The 21,708-nt window shown below is 30.6% G+C and overlaps 1 protein-coding gene across 1 annotated transcript in view; it reads left to right on the top strand.

Annotated features, from left to right (window-relative positions):
* Nucleotides 1–21,409, top strand: part of LOC106474138 — a gene marked incomplete at its 3' end in the record, with an annotated part of 34,546 nt that extends 13,137 nt beyond the window's left edge. The window contains exons 3-15 of the mRNA XM_022402501.1: nucleotides 1,159–2,637; nucleotides 5,863–6,323; nucleotides 7,147–7,287; nucleotides 8,557–8,651; nucleotides 10,641–10,649; nucleotides 11,553–11,916; nucleotides 12,360–12,492; nucleotides 14,068–14,188; nucleotides 15,116–15,220; nucleotides 15,753–15,897; nucleotides 16,456–16,611; nucleotides 17,560–17,613; nucleotides 21,192–21,409. Of these exons, the coding sequence (XP_022258209.1) occupies nucleotides 1,239–2,637; nucleotides 5,863–6,323; nucleotides 7,147–7,287; nucleotides 8,557–8,651; nucleotides 10,641–10,649; nucleotides 11,553–11,916; nucleotides 12,360–12,492; nucleotides 14,068–14,188; nucleotides 15,116–15,220; nucleotides 15,753–15,897; nucleotides 16,456–16,611; nucleotides 17,560–17,613; nucleotides 21,192–21,409 (3,401 nt within the window). The remainder of the gene's footprint in view (nucleotides 1–1,158; nucleotides 2,638–5,862; nucleotides 6,324–7,146; nucleotides 7,288–8,556; nucleotides 8,652–10,640; nucleotides 10,650–11,552; nucleotides 11,917–12,359; nucleotides 12,493–14,067; nucleotides 14,189–15,115; nucleotides 15,221–15,752; nucleotides 15,898–16,455; nucleotides 16,612–17,559; nucleotides 17,614–21,191) is intronic.
* Between the last annotated feature and the right edge of the window lie 299 nt (nucleotides 21,410–21,708).

A 21,708-nucleotide genomic window follows, 5' to 3' on the forward strand; every position in this document is an offset into this window, starting at 1 on the left:
GTGTAAAATGTTTGTTTGTTTGTTTTTTGTCAATCTTTGCTTGATTTCAAAAACAGCAGCTTTACCTTGATAACACCTCAAAAATTCAGTCTTGTAGGCATCATGATTATGGATTATGATGGCCATGTTGTACAGATATTAATGCTGCTTAAGTTTTGGGGCTCATTCCCACTGGGATTTCTAGTTCAGTTTCACAAGATTTTTAAGTAATACTAACTTCAGGTCAGAGTAAACTACCAACTTAAAGAAAAAAGTAAAAATCAACCTGGCAATGAGTACAGGTAATTAAATAACTAACTTCAGGTCAGAGCAAACTACCAACTTAAAGAAAAAAGTAAAAATCAACCTGGCAATGAGTACAGGTAATTAAATAACTAACTTCAGGTCAGAGCAAACTACCAACTTAAAGAAAAAAGTAAAAAATAAAAATAAAAAGATATACTCTTCTTACGTTCTTACTTATAAAGATTAGAATGCCTTGTTTTATTAGTTGGGTAACATTACTGTTAACATTATTTTGAGCTGTAAAATTTTTAAGTTGTGTTTCACAGAATTAGTATTCATTATTCTGATAAAGAACTCAGACTTTGAGTAGAATTTTATGTTCAAAGATATATGTAAGAAGTTGCATTTTATGATGAGATGATAAGATACATTAATACTGTATAAGATATACTTTGAAAACATTTGGTGGTTTAAGAAAAATAATATTCATAGCCCAGCAATGAGTAGTACTTAGATTACTTCAGTAGCAGTGTCACTATCTCTTTTGATACTTTTTTTAAAGTTTCAAGTTAAACTGTTTATAGCCAGTAATTATACCAATTACCATCATTTGTAAAATTGTTTTTTTTGCATTTTTATACAGGATAATCCAATGGTGCCTGTACTTATTAAGGTATTTTCTTGGTCCATCTTGTCTGAAACTTAACTGGTTTGCCATGATAGCACACACATTAAACAAGTTTGAATATCTTTATAAAAACCCTTGTTGTTGTTGTTTTTTTGTTTTTTTTCTAAAGCATATTAATCAAATTTTGATTAAAGTTATTCACTAGTGTTAAATTGCTGAAGTTTGAGATTGTGTGAAGGTAAAGCTTTAATTTTAATGATTTATAATCTGTATGTTAAATACTTAAATTTATCTCCTTTTCACAGATCTTTTGGTCACAATGAGAGAATGTTTCTAAAAGAAAGATCTTTCCTACGCTTTCAAGCTTTATTCTGAAAACATCAGCATGGCAGATGTTCGTGCTGAAATTCTTGCAGCTAGTCGATCCAGAACTGGCTGGTTAGACAGTAATGTCCAGAACACTGAAAAACGGCCCTATATAAATACGCTCAAGTCAACATTTGAAGAAAAGTCGCATGAAAAGCAAGAGAAAAAAACAAGTGTGAGCCGATCAGAACCAACAAGACGTTTAGGTAGTAAAGTTAGCACAATAGCCAACATGTTTCAGTCACTATCCCCCCCAAAAGAGGAGTTTTTGATGAAAAGTAAAACCAAATTAAGCCGGACGGAATCACCTTCAAAAGTTCACCAAATTTTGGCAAAAACTGAAACTTCAACAAAATCTCATAACATTTCACAAACAAATCATGTTGCTGTTGGATCTTCCAGTTTGACTCGTAATGAGGGTCATGTTACAAGGTTTAATTCTGCTCGTGCTATGTTTGAACAACTTGAAGAAAAAAGTAAAAGGTTGTCAACAGACAGTACTACATTTAGCTTGAAGCAATCCATTCATTCTTCATCTAGCCACGAAACTACTCCAGACCAACTGTCTCCAAGCCTCTCATCCTCCCCAGTAATAGAACTTCCTGAACGACTTACCAGTAGTTCTAATTCTTCTTTGGTTATACCGGAATCACCTCCTTGTACAGTTTCAGAACGTCCCCAGAGTCTAGACTTTCCTATAGAAACTGTCACTTTAGAATGCAAAAAATCAAGTATTTTAGAAGATTCATTAGTAGATGCTTGTAAAATTCCAACTGTTTGTCCAGCACAGAACAATGAAATCAAACGTAAAAATCTTGAATCTAGTTCTTCTGAAAATGTTGAAAGCAACAGAATACTTGAATGTACAGAAACAAATTTTAACTTAAGTCCAAGTTCATTAACTACAGCTAATTTTCATCCTACAAATAAAATAGAAGTTCATGTAAAACTGGAAGATTACACTGAAACTCAAATTGATGAAGATATGTCACAAGTGAAAAATGTGTCTGTGTATGAACATCCTTGTGTTCATTATGAGCCATCTAGGAATGGCTACCATCCCAGTCTTGATGCAACTACTCATTCATCTGAAGATCCAGGAAATACTGAATCCCAACATAATTTTTCCACATTGTTAGCAGCTGATCAGTCTAACCACAATATGCCATGTGATCAGTTTTTACCTTATAGTGAAGCAACTTTGCAGGTATCAGATTTGAATTCAGAGCTTTCAAAAAACTCCATTTCAGTGAAGGAAAATGAAATATCTTCAGAAAAGGATGAAGATACGTTATTTGAAAACAAAGATGGTTTACTGGTTGATGAAGCAGATGTAAGTGGAGAAAGCTCTCACATGAGTGATAACTCACCAGCCACACCTTTGGATGTGGAAAACTGTAATGTAGGACTGGATAAAGGTGAGTTTGGTGACTGTACTATAATAAAAATTGGTTGCAACGGTATGTTTTATGCTTATAGAATAATGGGCAAATACAACAATCTTACTTGAAGATAAAGAGATTTATTTAATTTTTGAAGCTTGTTCTAGTAGTTGCTATATAAAGAAACATTTGTATACAATTGACATTTTTTTAATTGCATCTCAAGCTATTGATGCTGTTTTACTTAATGTTTATAACCAATGTGCAAAAAAGTTTAACAGATAAAAGTATGTGAAGTATCAATTTAAATGTTGACATTTTTCCTAAAAACCTTTACACTCATATTATATGTAATATTAGTTCTAAAAGGATTTAATGTATTCAATTTTTGTGCGCTATGAAGCTTCTTGTTTCTCTGCTCATTTGGACTGTTAAGGTTCTTGGAATAAAAAAAAGGATAAAAATAACTTTTTTTTGGCAAAAAGTATTATTATGCTCCAAAAAATAAAATACTTACAATAACAGTAGATAAAATATAACCCATACTAGGCCTGTCAATACAATATTGAGGAAACAAAATTAAGTAGGCGTACCACTGGTTCACAGTAAAGCTTTGTTGAAAAGATTCTCTATGATAAAGTTCCTTGAATACTTTTTACAATGGGAAATAAAAACTGACCTTTCTTATGCTACTTTATACAACTTGAAATACCTAAAAATCAAAGGAAAACTCTGGAATCTATTAAAATGAAAACTTTTTTTTTCACTAGGTGACTAGGCCTTTTATTATTTTAGGTTAAAAGATAACTATACTAAAATCAACAGGGGGAGCAAATTCAAATGCTGATTGGTAATTATTTTGAAAGTAATATTTTCACCACTAACTGTAGAAGGAAGAAAAAAAAAACATTTCACTTGTAGGTTACAAAACCAAAAATATGCACATGACAGCCAACTACTTTACATGGCCTGAGGTTTTCTTATTAAGTATACACATTATTTTGTATGACTTTTATACACTGTATGGGTATAACATAGGGGTTATCCGGTTTCAGTGGGGGAGTTTATTGCAACTTATGCATTCCAATTTTCAAAGTAAATTTACTGAAATTTTTTAACTGTGAATATACATAATTATTTTTTGTTTAAAAGGGGTTTTAACTTAAAGATTGTAATTTATCTCAAAGATTTTCCTAGGACTTCATGTTGGAGATTTTTATTTATTTATCAAGACCAAATAGTGAATGAAATCCTTTGTAATTTTTCTTAGGTTGGATTATGATTAATGTTATTAATTTTTCATTAGCTATAGAGAATTGGCCCCCTCAGAATCTGTCTAGTAATTTCCCATCAAGTATGTCTGAAGGGGTAAAGGGTTAATGTTGTTTTGTCAAATATACTAGCTATGACATGTGTACTTTTAAATAATGAAAATCCATATTTAAAGAAAGTAGTAGGGTTGACAGTAAAATTCTAAAGAGAACTACTTGTACTTTTTTAAATAACTTTTGTGACCAAAGGAAAAATAAAGAAAAACTTTTATGTTACTGATGATAAGGTTGTGGCAATCAGATATTAATCATTGCCATGTCACCTAAGTCTTTAATTAGTCACCAATTTTTTTAGTAGATACTAATACTAACTAGTGTTTACTTTTTTGTTATGGCTATTACTCTGTTGCTGTCTTTTGAGTAGTCTAACTAATTATTAAATAGTTTTCAACCTGTGCTTCAGCCGCTAATCTTTATGAAGATGGTTATTGTAGACTGCCTAATTTCTGGAATAAACTAGAGCAATTAGCGAGATTGCATACCCTCACCCTGCTGCTCATTTTCGAGATTGCATGCATTTATATTGGATAACATCAAATTCCATTTCAGAAAATTCTTTTCAGATCCAAATGATCAATGCTCTGGAATATTTTTTCTAGTGTGTGATGAAGAGTCTCATCTTTAAGGTGCCCATGAAATTTGGTACAAATCCAATCACACTTTACAGAGTTATTAACCAAAACTGCGAAAAGTGCCCTATCTCCTGATTATACAAAATGCTTCAAAGTGATCTGGATCTACACCAAATTTGGGGAGGCCTGTCCCATATTGACTTCCCATCTTGTATACAATTTTCGTGGATATTAGTCTATTAGTTTTTGAGATATGTGCATGGAAACACAGGCAGACAGACACACACACACACACACACACACACATGAACATGATTGCAATACCTTTACCCCCTCCCCCCAAATCCAGGGGTGAGGGTAATATGATGCTACAAAATCTTATTCATTCTGGAAACTAGCAATTTACAGTGGCTATTTTTACACTACAACCCTCTTGGACAATGGATACCTCCCAAAAAAAAAAACTTGATAAAGAAGATAAACACCAAGAATAAGCAAAGATCTCTTTGAAAACATACAGAAGATATGTTAACAGCATAAATTCTGAACAGTTTTCAGAGATGGCACAATATAGTATTATCATAGTTAATACACAAAATCACCCAAAGACCCATTGAAGAGCAAAACACTATTTACAAACATCCCTGGTGAATGTCAACTCAAACACTTTGAAAAAACAAAAGTTATGGTTGAGGAACATAATAAAACACACAAGACTAATTTGTCTGCAATAGCCCATTATACTAAAAAAGAAAACCGTACATTAAATCAGAATAACACAAAAGTAATGGGATGTAAACCACACAAGAAAAAAGAAAGATAAAAGAAGCCTTATATATCTATCTAACCGATAATACACTTATCCAATCCAGCATAGAACTCAGCAAGACCTGAATACCTCTCTTGAAAGCATCCAAATAGTTAGTTGATTCAAAACTTAATGAGGGGGACTCCAGGAAAGTGGATAACACACTAGCCTCACTATTAATGAGACCCAAGACTGAATTCCAGCCACTACCAATATAGAAGTGATCCTTCTTGGGGCTTTCTAGAAGTCAGTAACAGATTAATAGCTGCAAAATAGGATAAAAACTAGTTAGTAATTAGTATTTACTAAGAAAAAAAATTGGTGATCGTATAGGTTTCTGACCATGACAACAAAGAAATGTTTCTGCATCTTGTTCTGATCAAATGTACTTAACCATAGTGAAATGGATAGCCATAAAAGATATTTTCAAACAGATAATAAAAATATGCATGAAGTTTAATGATTAATATATTCTATGAACCTTTTAAGTGCCCATTTCCCTATGCATAAAGATAAATGTGTATAGACCTGGTTATTTCTCTGTCTTTAGATGTCATAGACGCAGAGAAAAAATATCCCGTGTACATAGGTAAAGAAAAAATAATAATCAAAGACCTTATTGAAGAATGTGAACCTAAGGCTATAGCTGGTGAGGAGAATTGTGAGAATTTTTACAAGAGTCAGTCTAACTATCAAGCTGATGAAAACTCTGTATCACCATCATCTGTAAAAACTGACAGTGAAGGAGACAGAAATGAAGGAGACTTGACTTCACATATTGAAATTTGCACTCCTGATGACATTTCCCCTGCTTCTCCTGATATTTCAGTGCCTATTACTAGAAGGAAATGGGAAAAACCTCTCTATCCTGATTCAGTTGACAGCCCCAATACCAAGAGTGATGGAATCAAAGGATATGAATTTGGAGAGTGGTCTCAGGATAAGCATATTTGGAGTGAGCAAGACAGAGAAGATCTTCAGAGCTTGAGTTCTGTCTACTTTTTGTCCCAGGTAAAATTATTCTTATTGCTTTTTAACTTTTGTTTAGTACACCTATTACCAGAAGATATATCTCAACTTTATAATTTTTGACTGGTATTGTACACAAGCCCAGAACACTTAAGGAAATAAAAATATTCAATTTCCATTACTCAAAATATTCATAAAACTATTTGAAATCTCTATTTCTCTCAAACACACACACACACTCAAATTTGAAAGCTGAAATAAAACTATGTGGTTAGAAGTTAGGATTGTACATAAGCTGTGAACTTTTTTTTTTCAAGTTTTGTATCAGATTTTATTTTTGTTTTGTTATGCATAGAAGCAGGAATGAAGAAGAAAACTATTTAGATATACTTATACTTAAGGCACTGATAATTATAAAATTGAGAAGAAAAAGCTATTTATTAGGGATTAATGATTTGTTTGTGTATATGGGTTGTGCTTTTAGAATTGTCTTTCAAACTGCACTTGGCTTACTATCTCAAGAGAACAGCATATCCAGTGTAGTAAATTCTTAAAATTGAAATTTTGTTGAAAGTTTCTTTGCTCTGTAACCCTATACTTTTTAATTGGGTTCATATGGGTTCCCATTGGTTTTTTTAGACACATTTTTTTCAAACTATTTATGCACCAAATGTAGAGGATGGAAGCTATACTAATAGCAAAAGGTTGGGGTTAGTATAGTAGTACCTTAACATCTTGGTATTTATGTCCAGCCATCATATTGGGGGCTGGAATGTCAACTTCAAGGACAGTTTTGTTGTTCCCTCATTGATGTACAGTACTCTAATTATTACCTTTCTTACTTCTTTTTTTTTTTCTAATGTAGGGTTCTAAGCATGAAATTATTCCTGAAACATCAAAATGTGTGAAAGATGCAGCTGGTGAGACTTTAGCAGAATTTGAGTGCCGAGAACATGAACTATTTATGGTTGAGGCAGTCTTGGAATCTGATCAATCTACTAATCAGGTAATATGATTGTAAAATTAAATTAGATAATTTGAATAAAAAATCTGTTTCTAATTTAGAAGAAGTGATCATTGCTCAGTGATATTTTGCTGATTGTGACTGAACTAAATTGTGAAATTAAAAATTTTAATGCACTAATTAGACATCAGACATGGTTTTTGTTTCAGTAGATAAAGAAAGATTAGGTTACTGATATAATAGATTTTGTTTTCTCATTTCTAGAAATTGTTGTTACTGTTAGTTTGTACAAGCATTTAAATTGTTTTCCGGCTATAACAACAAACAAACCAGTGTTTTGTGCCATCCACGTGATTCTTTTTTATCAGTGTCCCAGTTTACTACATGAACTTGTGCATGCTTTTGACAAGAATATTAACAAATTCTACAAACATTATAATAAAATTGTATTACCAATTAGGAGTAAATGGCACTGTAATGTTTTATTACCATAAATGCCACATTTTGCCTAATATCTAGTTACTTGTGTGAATAAGCAGTAAGAAACCAGTGTCTACCACTGTAATCATCTCTAATGGTACTTTCGAAGAATGTAAATGTTAATGCATCAGTAAATGTAAGTGCTCAAAACAGTAAATCCAGCCTAATGCACGTACCAAAGCAGTGTAGTGTTTTAGTACGAAAGTCTTCTGAATTTAATAATTATTTCTAACCTTTAAACTACATTTATTATAAATACATGCAGTTTGTGTTAAGAATATGGAGGTCTTTTATAGCAGGGTTAATTGTGGTGTGAAATAAAGATTATACAGTCCACTAGAGTGGATGGCTATGTTGTTGTTCAGCCAGCTTCTCTAGAGTCAGACCACCTACTGAATCTGACAGAATAAGTTTGTGCACCATTTGATAGAATATGTACCTTCCAAGCCCAGCAGAATGAGTATTCAAACAGCCTGACAAGATGAACACCTAACGAAGTGAGCATCAACCCAATCTGACAATGTAAGAACTATATTCATGCTTATAGAAAGAACAGCTATGCAGGTTGAGAGTAAAAGTGCTAACACAGGCTGAGAGAAAGAGCAATTATCCAAGCTGACTCAATGAGCACCTATCCAGTCTAACAAAATGAGTATTAATCCAGGCTGACAGAAAAAAAAAAGCACTTACCAAAACTCGTAGAATAAATGATCACTCAAAATATAACTTATATAAGAATTTTGGCTAAAAAAATTAAGTAAATTTTGTTATGTATTATTACAAACTAATGTTTTACTTTAAAATCTTAATGTTGTTTTCTTTATTGAAAAGGGACCTTTTAGCAACCTAAAAGGTAACTGTTCTCATTTGAATAATGAGGTGGAGTTGATGACATCAGAAGAAGCTGAAAGGTTTCTTAGTTCAAGGTAAATGTTTTCCTTTCTTCCAGTAGCCATTGTTATATATATATATATATTATATTTTTGTTTATGGTTATCTGTATTAATTCAATGTTTATGGTGGCTAGTTTTTTCATTTTTATTAGGATTATTTAATACAAAAATGTTACTGTTCCATAAGGAAGTGGCTGATCAGCTTTTAAAGTTATGATGTTAATCCTTCAGATATTGTTTTAAATGTGAATTAACCTTAAAATCAGAAGTGATCATACTGAAATTGCCCATTTTTTTTTGGTGACAACTTTGAACAAGTGGAAATACGCTAGACTGGTTTTTCTTTAAAAAACTGAGTAAGTTTAAGGCTCATTGTCTTGTTTTGCAAACATGTAGTGATGCTTTCAAAGTTTTGTTTTTGTTGATGAAAATGTCCTCCCAAAGTAAGGCTACTTTTGCTCAGAGCTATTCCATTTTGACCTCGATTTCCACTTTAAGAATGGTTTGCAACATGTTCCTGACATCTAAGATGCACTTTGCACTTGGTAGAAATAATAATCAAGGTTCTTCGACTATTTCTCATGACTTAAGTTGATTGAAAACAGAGTTACACTCATGTCAGTTCTCCACCTAATAAATATGAAAGTTACTGATTAATCTCAGTAAATAAAATTTAAAGGTATTGTCATGAACATAACAGTTTATAAGTTGTACATGATAAAACTTCACTTTTTTTTGACAACATATTAAGTGAATTATAAAAAATGTATTTCCCTCTACCTTGCAGTTTGCACTGGCTGCTTATCAAGTCACTGCCTTAGAAAGAAAACATTCATGATGATAAGATATTTCCCTATTTGCCAAAACTGTAGATAGAATACTACTTCAGCTAACAATGATTCAGAAAATCACATGTATGGCTAATAGTAATATAAGAACTTTCATCATTGCAGAAATAAGCTAATACAGTGTTCAAGCAACAGAACAACCACAACAATATTAGTAGTACACATTAGTTGAAGGTGCACTATTACTATGTGTGCTATTGATGTTATGCTCCTGCTTGTTTTGTAATTCCTTTTTGTTTTAAATGAAACCTTATTGGATCAGATAATAGCTTTAGTTTTATGTTTTTGAAGCCCCTCAGTGGCACAGCGGTATGTCTGTGGACTTACAACGCTAGAAACCGGGTTTCGATACCCGTGGTGGGCAGGGCACAGATAGCTTTGTGCTTAACTTCAAAAACAAACAAACATGTTTTTGAACCCAGGTACTTGGTAAAATCAAATCAAATTTTTTATTGGTTTAGTTATAAGTATGTTATGTTACAGATGAACAATTACATAGCCCTTTAAGGTAAAACTGTAGAAGCATTTTATATTTAACAAAATCACCAACATGGTGGTGGTTTATCATTTTTTTAAGTACACAGTTGTTAATTGTTTTTGGACTGGGGTCCTTTAAATTTGTCTAAAATCTTAATTTGGCATATTGAGTGATGGAAGTCCATCATTTAGGTATACTTATAGAGAAAGAAAGAAAGAGAACATTTGTGTTCTGAAAGTTCTTGAATTACATTTCACAATGATATAAAAAATGGCATTCTAAAATAATTCAAATGTATAATTATAAATGTTCACATACACTGCCCAGAAAGTCCAAAGAATATATATAACATCACAAGAAATTGCTGTTGCTGTGTTCCAAAAATACATTTCTACAGAAGCCCAAGAATAAAGGTGTATATATTATTATTATTGTTGTTTGATTTATTTTAGATGAGTGAATATTAAATGATATTCATGCCTTGAAATGTAGTATAAAAGATGTTTTAATCACTTGTGTACCTGGTTTCAAAAATATTTTTTTGCCTGATATATATATATATGTAATTTTCATAGTATAATAAGTAATTTTGTAAACCAGCTGTGGATATGTTTTAGAAATAACAAACAGTTAATTTTGTATTGAAATTGTTTTTTTTGTTTTTTTTCCGTTCTCGATTAATCTGCTGGTTCACAGGATTTTTCGGTAAGTTTTATTTCAACACATGGGAAAAATTGGTTACTCACTGTTACTGTTGCACTGACTTCAGAATGTGTTTATTAACATGGGTGATGGTGTAAACCTCTCTCTGCATTCCTTGTCTTTTGATACGAGTGTCGTGTGAAGGTGCACTAATAAGATCTAGAAGGAATGTTGTAGTTTCATATCACTCTTTCCCATAGTGTGTAAATATGTGTGGTTTTGTAAAAGTATTTGATTTTTTTTTTCCTGTGAACCACTTAAGTCAGTATTCTGACTGTGTGGAGAGACCATGTTTGATCGCTACTCACTTGACTGTTCTTGGAAATAACTGATTAAAAATGTTTCAGTGAGTGCTTTTATTAAACTAAATATAAATATGTGGAAGATTTTTTCTATCATATCTAAGCTAAAAATTATGTGATTATGATTGTGAATTGAAATATTAGTAGCACATTTTTATATGGAAATTTGTAAATATTGTAAACTAAGAAAAGAAATGTTGACAATAAGGTTAATAATTTTAAGATGAACATTTACTTGTTGGAACAAAAAACCACTTACACAGAATACTGATTGAATACATGTAACAAGACTGTTAGGTTTTGTTAGTTTTTCAAATCCTTAAGTTAAAAAGAAATTTGTTTTATTCCTTTTGATTAATATTTTAAAAGTGTACTTGTTCTAGTGATATAGAAAGGCTTAGAGATGCTTATAAAACCTGTTACTGAGTTGTAGAATGTAACGTTAAATAAAACTTCTTTTAGTTAGAAGGGTTTTTGTTCATTTTTATAGATATGTACAAAACTGTGATAAATTTCAAAACTTATAATTAACTTGTAGTATGAATTAAGAAAAAACGAATAATTGATATTTCTGCTGATAAGCTAATATTTCACTGAATTACAGTTCACGGCAAACTATGTTAAGTGATGAAGAGGCGAATGAGGTAAAGTTACTTCTTTCCCACCAAAATGAAAATTCAATCACAAGTGTGGACTTAAAGACATCAGGGGAATTCTATAACTCGGCTCTTATGTCTTTGGATGGATCAGGATTAGACGATGAAGGAGAATCTGCTTCTGAGATTCCCTGTTCGCCAGGTTCAAAGATCTTTTACAATAATACTGAATACCATATACTTGAAGGGGGCCATTACTTCACTGAAATTTTAGGTTTAGCGGAAGAAAGTGAAGATGATGAAGTGACTATGTACTGCCCTGTTGTGGCTCGAAAAAAGACACGAGTTAAGTTTAGTTCCAGTCCCATCAGAGTAAGTGTTTAATCAGTTCAATGCTTTTTCTTTTTTTATTATCACCTCCTCTTTAATTTTGTTAATTCTACTAGATAAAAGTGTTACTTTACAGTGTGATTATAATTACTAAAATATGTAACAAGTGACAAAGTAACACTTTTATATAGTTTGAATAAACAATTTAAAATTGATTGTCATGTATTTTATTTGTTAAATTGAGGAAATATTTGAATTAATGTATTACATGCATTTGATGCCTACTTTTATGGTAAAAAACACTGATCTTGTTCTTTTGGTATCCAGTTAATAATAGTTTTCAAAATTGTATGCATGGCTTTTGAAACTTAGATTTAGTTGCCTGCTATTTTATCTTCCAGCTTTTTTTTAATGTTTCTCTACATGTATTCAACTGTAATGTTTGACAATCAAGTTCAAATTCTGATGATTGATGATTTTGACAGGTCTATAGTACATACTCTGTTGATGATTATGATCGGCGAAATGAAGATGTTGATCCAGTGTCTGCCTCTGCAGAGTATGAGCTAGAGAAACGTATTGAAAAGATGGATGTATTTCCAGTAGAACTTGTAAAAGGTATTTAGTTATTTTATGTTAACCTTCCTGTAAAGTTATAAAAGGTAATAACTTATGTTCACATTTCTAGTAGAATTCATAAAAGGTTGTTTTTGATTTGTTTAATTATATTATAATGAGTAACTTATATTAAATTCTATACTTTAGAGAGGAGTGGTAAATAAATTAGAGAATGGAGAAGACCAAGAGAACAAGTGTGATTCTAATACTAGGGGAGATTGAGAATGTTTTTAATACTTTTTATAAAATTAAGTACTTAAAATTTATATAGTATTAAAATTTGATTTATTAACTATGTTTTGATGTCAAGTTTAGTCGTATACAATGAAAATAAAATAGATTAATTATATTTTGAATGTAACTCTATAAAAGGTCATGACATACACACATTGATCTACCTTTTATGTGAGGGTTAATGTGTATAGTGAGTTCTCATATTTTTATTTTTGGCTTTTATTGATTATTGATCAGTTTCTGATCCTCTAGGCTAAGTTTCAAGGTAAGAAACATAAAGAATGGCAATATATTATTTTATTGTCTTGACCAATGGTTTGCACATACACTTTTTGCTGACAGAAAAAGTAGTAAGAAAATGTCACACAATTTTTAGTTGAATGCTGAAATAGTAAACATGTATTAAAATTTATTAACACTTTTAACAATTATTTCTGTTCAATCTTTCTAAGAAACACTAAGTAACAGTTTTTGACACTGTACCTATAGATAACGGATCTAATAAATCCACATGGCAATGAACAGGTTAAACCTATAGATGATGGATCTAATAAATCCACATGGCAACGAACAGGTTAAACCTATAGATGATATCTAATAAATCCACATGGCAACGAACAGGTTAAACCTATAGATGATGGATCTAATAAATCCACATGGCAACGAACAGGTTAAACCTATAGATGATGGATCTAATAAATCCACATGGCAACGAACAGGTTAAACCTATAGATGATGGATCTAATAAATCCACATGGCAACGAACAGGTTAAACCTATAGATGATGGATCTAATAAATCCACATAGCAACGAACAGGTTAAACCTATAAAAGTATTAAAAGAAATATAAATATTTTGAAGCAAAGATAAGCAAGTATTCTCTATTTAAAACAGAAATGTTTTCATATTTGCATCAAGTTTCTTCACATCGCAAACTAAGTAAAGATCAGAGAACTCAGAATTACCTCATAATAAGTATCTTGGTTGAATCTCCTGTTATTCTGCTACTCATATTCACTCTTAGGTTTTGCTTGAGAATACCACGTTGGCAGTTTTTCAGACAATAGTTATTTTTCAGCTAAGGGATTAATATTTTGAAATAAAAGGTACCTTTAAAAATGTGAAAACAAGACTGAATAAATTTACTTTTAGCCCAGAACAATGCATGAGAAGCATGCTAAACTTATAAGTTAGTCATTTTTATACATACATACTGAAGAAATGTTTTCTTCCAGCCTATATGTTTTCTTGTATGCCAGAAATATTTACTGTGTGATTTTGTTTTCCTCCCTCTTTCATGAATTTTTATGTATCCATAAAGTTACTGATATTTTATTGTAGGTTCTGAAGGTTTGGGGCTGAGTATTATAGGAATGGGTGTTGGAGCTGATGCTGGACTTGAAAAACTAGGTATATTTGTGAAAACTATAACAGATGGTGGAGCAGCTGACAGAGATGGAAGGTGAGAAGTTTTGTGCAGTAAAGTAGTTTGATTGAACTATCTGAAGATATTTTTCTCACACACAAAAAAAATATTAGTCACTACACTCCTTGAAATGTGTTTAGTTATTAAATTTGAGATTTATTGAATTTTTGGGTATCATTAATTTCAATTTTTATAATGCTGATTTTTACATTATTTTTATTTTCACATTTCCACTCAATTCTAACTATATATATATAAATTGTTACTTTAGGTTTTCATTTTGAATTAATGGACTTAAAAGGCTTTAATTTAAGTATTGTTTTAACTAACTCTTAAAATTTAATTAAAATGTACATTTCTTTAGAAGTTGAACTCTTAATGACCAATGAGGGAAGGTTGTAAATAGTATAGTAATTTCTACTCAGAAATTATTGGTTACATTGTTAAAATTCCATCTGAGTAGCACTTTGTTTATTTAATGTTGTCTTTTAGTGGGTTTCTAATTGGCTGATACTGAGTTCATACTAGAGGTCACTAGTAGTACAGATATTATTAACCCAGGTGAGAAATCATGTCTGAACATGTAATTTTTTATCATTTTTTGACCAGGTTTTTGGCATGCTCTTTTGAATAGCGTAACTCTTTAAAGTTATTAAGCAGTTTTTGCTACTGTCCCAGATTTCCTCATCCACCAATTTTGAGTGGATAAGTATAGATGAAGATTTTATTATAATTTTTCATGATTTATTTTTAAAAATTAGTGATTTTAAATCAAAAACAATAGTACATTTTTAGTTCATTGTATTTAGTGAAAATTAATTGAAGTTCTTCAATGGATCAGTATCTTTTGAAACTGTATTTATACATATTTTCATGTTAAAGACTTTGAGCTCAATAGAAATTTCATATCTGTTTGCTAAAAGGGAAAATATTTTTCAGATAGAGCTTTTGTGTTTTCCTTAGAATCCAGGTGAACGATCAAATCATTGAGGTGGACAGCAAGTCTTTGGTCGGAGTAACTCAGGCCTATGCTGCATCAGTGTTAAGAAACACATCTGGATTAGTACGGTATGTTTCTTTCGCCTCTTTACCTTGCAGAGTATTAAAATGTTTAGAAAATTTTTGCTTTAATAGAAATTGGTCTTTTTTCCTGCATAAATATTTCCATTTAACTTATAATTTTCAGACTGTGTATAGAATTATGCTTATATTAGGGCTTATCTGAAAATAATATCCCCAGTATTAAACCTTAAAAACACAGATCTAAGTGTAGGCAAAAATAATCATGAATCCTAATAATATATTATGATGAGTATATATAACTTTTTCATGTGTTATGTATATATATTGTAAATGTTGAATAAAACTAAATACTAAAGAAAAACTGAAAGTTTATCATAGTTTCAGCCAACACATGAAATACCAAGGAAATATTCTGTTCGATGATTAAAAAGATATTTTCAGTTTTTTTACTTTGGTTCTTCTTGTATTGTACTTGTGGAATAAGAGTCATTGGTATAATGCTAACTTTTGCAGTTGTTTTATTCTAACTCTTATTACAAACGTTGAGAAAATGTGAAAAATTGCTGTTGGAATTTAGGTTTGTTATTGGTCGTGAAAAAGACAGCACCAACAGTGAAATAGCACAGCTAATATCACAGTCGTTGAAAGCAGACAAAGAACGAGAATCTCGGCAGCTCACCATAGAACAACAGTACATGCAGCAAAATCGTGAACAAGTAAAGGTTTGTAGTTTGTAATGTTATTTTTTATAACTGAACAACTGCAGTCAGAACAAAAAATCCTACCAAATAAAGGTGATTTTATTTTTCTAATTTGGTTTTAAATAAGAATATGAAGGTATCATTTTGGTGTTTTAGTAAAGTTCCTCTTAACTAATACTTTATAAGATTGGAAAGCTATTTTTTGACAATGTGTTATGTAAGAAAATGGATAGTTTGGGAATAAAATGTAAGTAAATTCAGCAATGTGAGATAATCTATTAGAAAATTTATCATATTTTAAATGTGTTAAATAATGGCCATATATTTTGACCCTTACAGTATTAAATGTGAAATACTTCAATATCAGCTCATGTATATCTTAATTTCCTTTAAATATATCTTACTTTTTGCAAACTACTTAAAACTTCAATTAAATGTGTTTATCCTGTGCTTTGAAGGTGAATGAAAATGTTTAATTGTAATAACTGTAAAAATAAAGATTTATTATACTTTGATCAAATTTATCACTCTTTTAAAAAAAATCAGTTGATAAGTTTGCTTTTGTAATTAACATTTCAGACCCAACCTCTTCATTCCTTGGATAATTCACTTGATTCAACACCTGAAGATGGGGAGGATAATCCAATTATAGAAGAGCTAAACATGAATAATGAAAGTAGTGACTCCCTGTCACCTGAATTTGAAGTGGAAACATTGATAATTAAACTTAAAGAAGTTGGTATATTTATGAACAACAATGATCAGGTTTATTTTAAGTTACAATATTTAGTAATGTACAGCTGTAACTTGGGGTTACTTAAATCAGACTTGTATCTAAACATGTGTCTTTATTATTATTACACCATTGTTAATATGGAACTTTTATTTAATTGCACAAAATAAGAATGAAAAACAGACTTCTTCACTCAAAGTATTGCTCAGTCTCACATGACATGATGATTGTTTTGAAGTAGCTTTGAAAATATAAGTTTAAAAAAGGGCATGCACTGTTGTAGTGAGCGAGTATAGATCTTTAATGTATAGGAACTCTAATGTAAGTTTCACATAAATGTTAACAAGCAAAGAATAACCTCAAATCGTAATATAACAAGCTTGCTCTCTCTATCATGTTTATCAATCTTCTGACCAGATTTTTTTTTCATTTATGAACATGTGAGCTTGCAACAAAGATGTTACTTTGCTTATTATTATTATTTTAGAACAAAGCGCACAAGTTTCATGTCTCTATAAACAGAGCTGCTCTGAATCTTAATATCTTAGATAGCCCATAAAATGGATATAGATGGTAAAAACAATGTATACAAAGTCTAGGATATGCAGCAGAGAAATTAGATAATCATTGATTTCAGCAGTAACTACTCTGAAATTAAAACTTTATTTAATGTTTTGAATAAATGTGAAACATTATAATAATGAGTGTTGTAATTAATGTTAATGTTGTATTCAAAACACTAAAAGCTTGATGTAAAGATTATGAAATTTTCATTATTTGATTGATAAAAATAACCATGTTTTTATATCATTGACAGTGTGACCCTGACTGTTGTGTGCATCTGTGTTTTTATTTTGTATTATTTTGGTGGAAAAATTATAATTCTGTTATTTAATAAATGACTGCTATTTTTTTTCTTCTTCACTAAAATTACGCTTCTCTGTTTACAGGCCCAATATAAACAGGGATTATCAGAAACAGAAATCAAAAGACTGAAAGAAAAAGTAAGAAAGTTATTATTAATTTCATACTATACTTCTGCATTGTTACTCATCTTGGTAAAGTATCAATTGGTTTTATAATGGTATGTTGTGTGCTTAATGCAGAACTAATTTTAAAAAAAATCACACTTTGAAATATTTTTAAGTACATTATCTTCTAAATAACCACTTATTGAAATTATTTTATGTATTTGTGTTTATTCTTTACTTGTGTATGTGATATAATTTTAAGCTTTTTTGTGGTATTAACTCTCTCAGCATGGACTTGGTCCCAGGGACTGACCTGGTAACCATTTAGTACTTCTTATAGTTTTCATGCTATTACTTTTAAATTAGTAGGCGTATCTTCACAAAAGTTTGCATATTATCAGTAAACATTACAAGGATTTTGTATGTAAAATATCAGGTTTTTTATTAAGTTTTAAGATTTCTAAAGTAATGTTTTTCTCATGCCTTTTTTCTTTTTGAATGTTGACTATCCAACATGCAAAGTAATTTTGATTTTAAGATTAAATATACTTTTGTGCATCAGAAAACTTTCAAATTTCACATGCGAAATTTTTATAACCCTCAGATAATTATCAAATGTTTTTTTCTAGAAAAAAACTTAGATATTTTATCTGCTATTTTCACTACTGTATCTCTATGGATTGGGTCAATTTGACCGACCTCGTAACAACCATAAAAAATTAGGAAATAAATATAAATTATTCTTTTTTTCATTTCTAGAATGACTGCAGCTTATAACATGAAAAAATGTTTAGTCTAAATAGCTTAAATCTTATAACATCATACATCTATATATATTTATTATTTTATTATATTGACCTTTCAGCTGGGCCTGGCTAACATTACAGAAGTTGCAATCATGCGGCACACGTGCACTCATGTTACGGTATCCAAGAATATAAAACTGGCCTTTATAAAATGACCTGTCTTGGCTGTGTTTTAGTGGACCAGTATTTTGTAAAATACAGTCACATTTCAATTATAATATGTTATATATGTACATACATTATTACTATTTACAAATAAGTTCTTAAACTTATTTTTCTTAAAACATAGAACAGTAAATAATGAAGTATAGCAAACAATTATCTCTTCTAGTTACGAACTTTGTACTCATTTGATTCTTGCCATAAGTTGCTGAACCCTATCAAATTTTTTTAGGTTTTATATATATATATTTTGAATTAACCAAAAATCATAAATTACTATATCAATACCACAGAATTCCACTTTAATTTATCAAGCTTAGTAACTAAGCTATATTTGAGTCTAAAAAAAATATGAAATTTTGAGCTCAGTAATGTCTTACCTTACTGCTTGGAGTCTAGCATGAAAAGAAAGAATTTGCCGGGCAAATATTTTGCAGAGGTTGAGAAAACCACTAGGGGAACATTCTGAGCTTTCGATTGGTTATACACACATCATTGGCCACTTTGGTTGATTCAATAAATATAGTAATATCTCAGGAAATAGAAAAGATAGGAGGTTCTTATTTTACATTCTAGCTTGTTGGTATCAGTAATTTGAGTATCTAATTCGTAAGAAAGTATAGAATGTGTATTTGGACATCACAAACATCTAATTGGAACCAATGCTGCATTCAACATACCATGTGATACACAAAAATTGATATTTAGGATTTGTTTTGTAATATTACTTTTAAATTAAGAAATTAACTAATGTATAATACAAAAATTTGAAATATAATCTACAATTTGATACCAAAGTTATTGAAATACATTCATAAAATAGTAGTTCAATAAAATTTTGAATGCAAGTCAACAAGTGCAATGACATGGCCTTTGACCTGTGACCCATGTAAGTAAGGTTAATAGTGAGCACTCATTGAATCCTGGTCATGTCCAGTCAACTAAATGTGATTTAGGGACTTTTTTATGTAGTGAAGTAGATGTGGACAGATATATGGCCTCAGTATGGAGTGTGAAACATTGTTAGGGTCAAAAATTCCCAAGCAGTTAGCCACTTTTCAAACACAGCATTACTGTATAAAACAAATTAATACTAACTTCTGATCAAAACAAGCTACCTACATAGATCAGAAGTCAAATCGGTAATTAAGATAACTAATTTAAGCTTGTATGCTTATAGTGATTAGAATACATTGTTTCATCAGATTAAGAGATGCATTGAAGATAATTATTTTCAATTGTTGCATATCATGAATGTAAAACAAACTTTGTTCATAACATCTGAATAAAGCCAACAATAACAAACATAGAATTGTTATGAATTTCAGAGTTGCCGCTTGTGTAAAAGGTTGCCAAGTTAAATCTATTTACCTTTAACAATAATTTGCTATGAATTTGAATGAATTAATAGGTGTATCTTGTATGATAGATTCATATCTAAGATTGTTTAAGTTTTCTGACCTTTATGTGATACAAGGTATCCATCCACAACTGTAAATTAAGGTTTCTTTGTATATTGATATATATATATATAAATATCCATCAAACAAATTATTATTTTAAATTATATTTTAGTAAACCTATAAACAATTTTATCAGTCATACATAATCATGACTGTTACTGCTTTCTGGCCCTGAAGTATTTAATGTATTGTTACAAGGATTCCTTTCCTGACAAATCAATTAAGAAAACTTTCTAATAGAATGATAAAAAATATTTTAATTCTAAATATAATTTTTTTATAGAAACTTCAGTTGTCCTAACTAAATCACTTTTAGCATTCATGGTGAAGAAAATTACATAAAATCTCTAGATACACAACCTTGAAGGAAACATATTTTTGTTAAAATTTGTGAGAGATGTTATGATAAAAACAGACAAAGGATTTAGGATGTCAGTCTTTTAATAACCTGAGAACTACAGCTACACAAGAAACAGGTCAGTTGTATTTTGAATTGATCAGTTAAATATGCTCATTCTGTTGCTATATGAGCTTTGTGTAGCCTATTGGTTAACATCTCAGGATATCAATCTTGGTGTCCATTGTTCACCACCTGTTCTAACAAAACCATGCTCTGCACTTTGGGGCCATGGGTTTGTTATAGCAGTGATTGTCAAATTTCACTGTTTGATTAGAATAGCCAAAGATTGTGGTGGGTGCAGTTGATGGCCTTCCCTCCAGTTTTTAATTTCAAAGTTAAGGACTGCTGGTTCCCTCATGTAGCTTTTTGCAAATATCCTAAACAAATAAAGCTGTTACTTTATGTAATATCTAACTTACAATAAAGTCATATTCAGTGCAGCTTGATTTGCATACTGATCAACTTGTAATAAAAATATTCCTCTTAGAACATTATTCCAGGATTTAGGGGCTTTTTTATGTTAATGTTACCATTTGTTTTTTGATTGATATGTTTGTTGTTTCTTACGTCTTAGAAAATGTAGATTATCAACAATGCCCATCAAATGTACTTTTGTCATTCTAAGATGGAATTATATTTAAAGTTCTTAAAGTTGTTGTCATACAAAGTTTGATATCTTTTTTATTTGTTTCAGAAATGGTAGATTTTTGTTTAAAATTTAATTACTTAGTATAGAGCAACAGACCAATTTGAATAACAGCTTAAAAAATCTTCATCAAGGTAATGCTACTAGAGCAGTTGGAGTCACAAAATTATGAACTGATTCAGCAAGCAGAAATAGCAGAAAATCGTTACCAGCATGCAGAACAAGCTTTACAAGTCACCCAGAGAGACCTGGCTAACTACAGGCAGTTAGTTGATGATTTTCAGAGACAGTCCTCTGCTTTAGAGAAAAAGTACATCAAAGCCAAAAAGCTCATTCACGAATTTCAGAAAAGGTACATAGCACCGTGTGTACACACACGTCTTCCTTTTTGTATTTAGTTGAATTTTACATGTAATTGGATTATTATGTAGTTATGTTTTCATTTCAGATAGCTGAAATCTGGGATTAAACATTTGTTGTTATTGAAGCCAAATGTGTATAGATCTCTGTTAGAAGTAACTTTGTTTTGCACTTTCATTATAATTCATGTATTTTAGTTTGATACCAAATGCTTGTGCAGCTTGAGACTTGTTGAACTAGTGTCTAACAGCAGAAGAAATGCAATACTATATTGGCTACAAAAATGTAAAA

This window comes from Limulus polyphemus, unplaced genomic scaffold, assembly GCF_000517525.1.
Source record: "Limulus polyphemus unplaced genomic scaffold, Limulus_polyphemus-2.1.2 Scaffold6866, whole genome shotgun sequence".
Taxonomy (NCBI): Eukaryota; Metazoa; Arthropoda; class Merostomata; order Xiphosura; family Limulidae; genus Limulus; species Limulus polyphemus.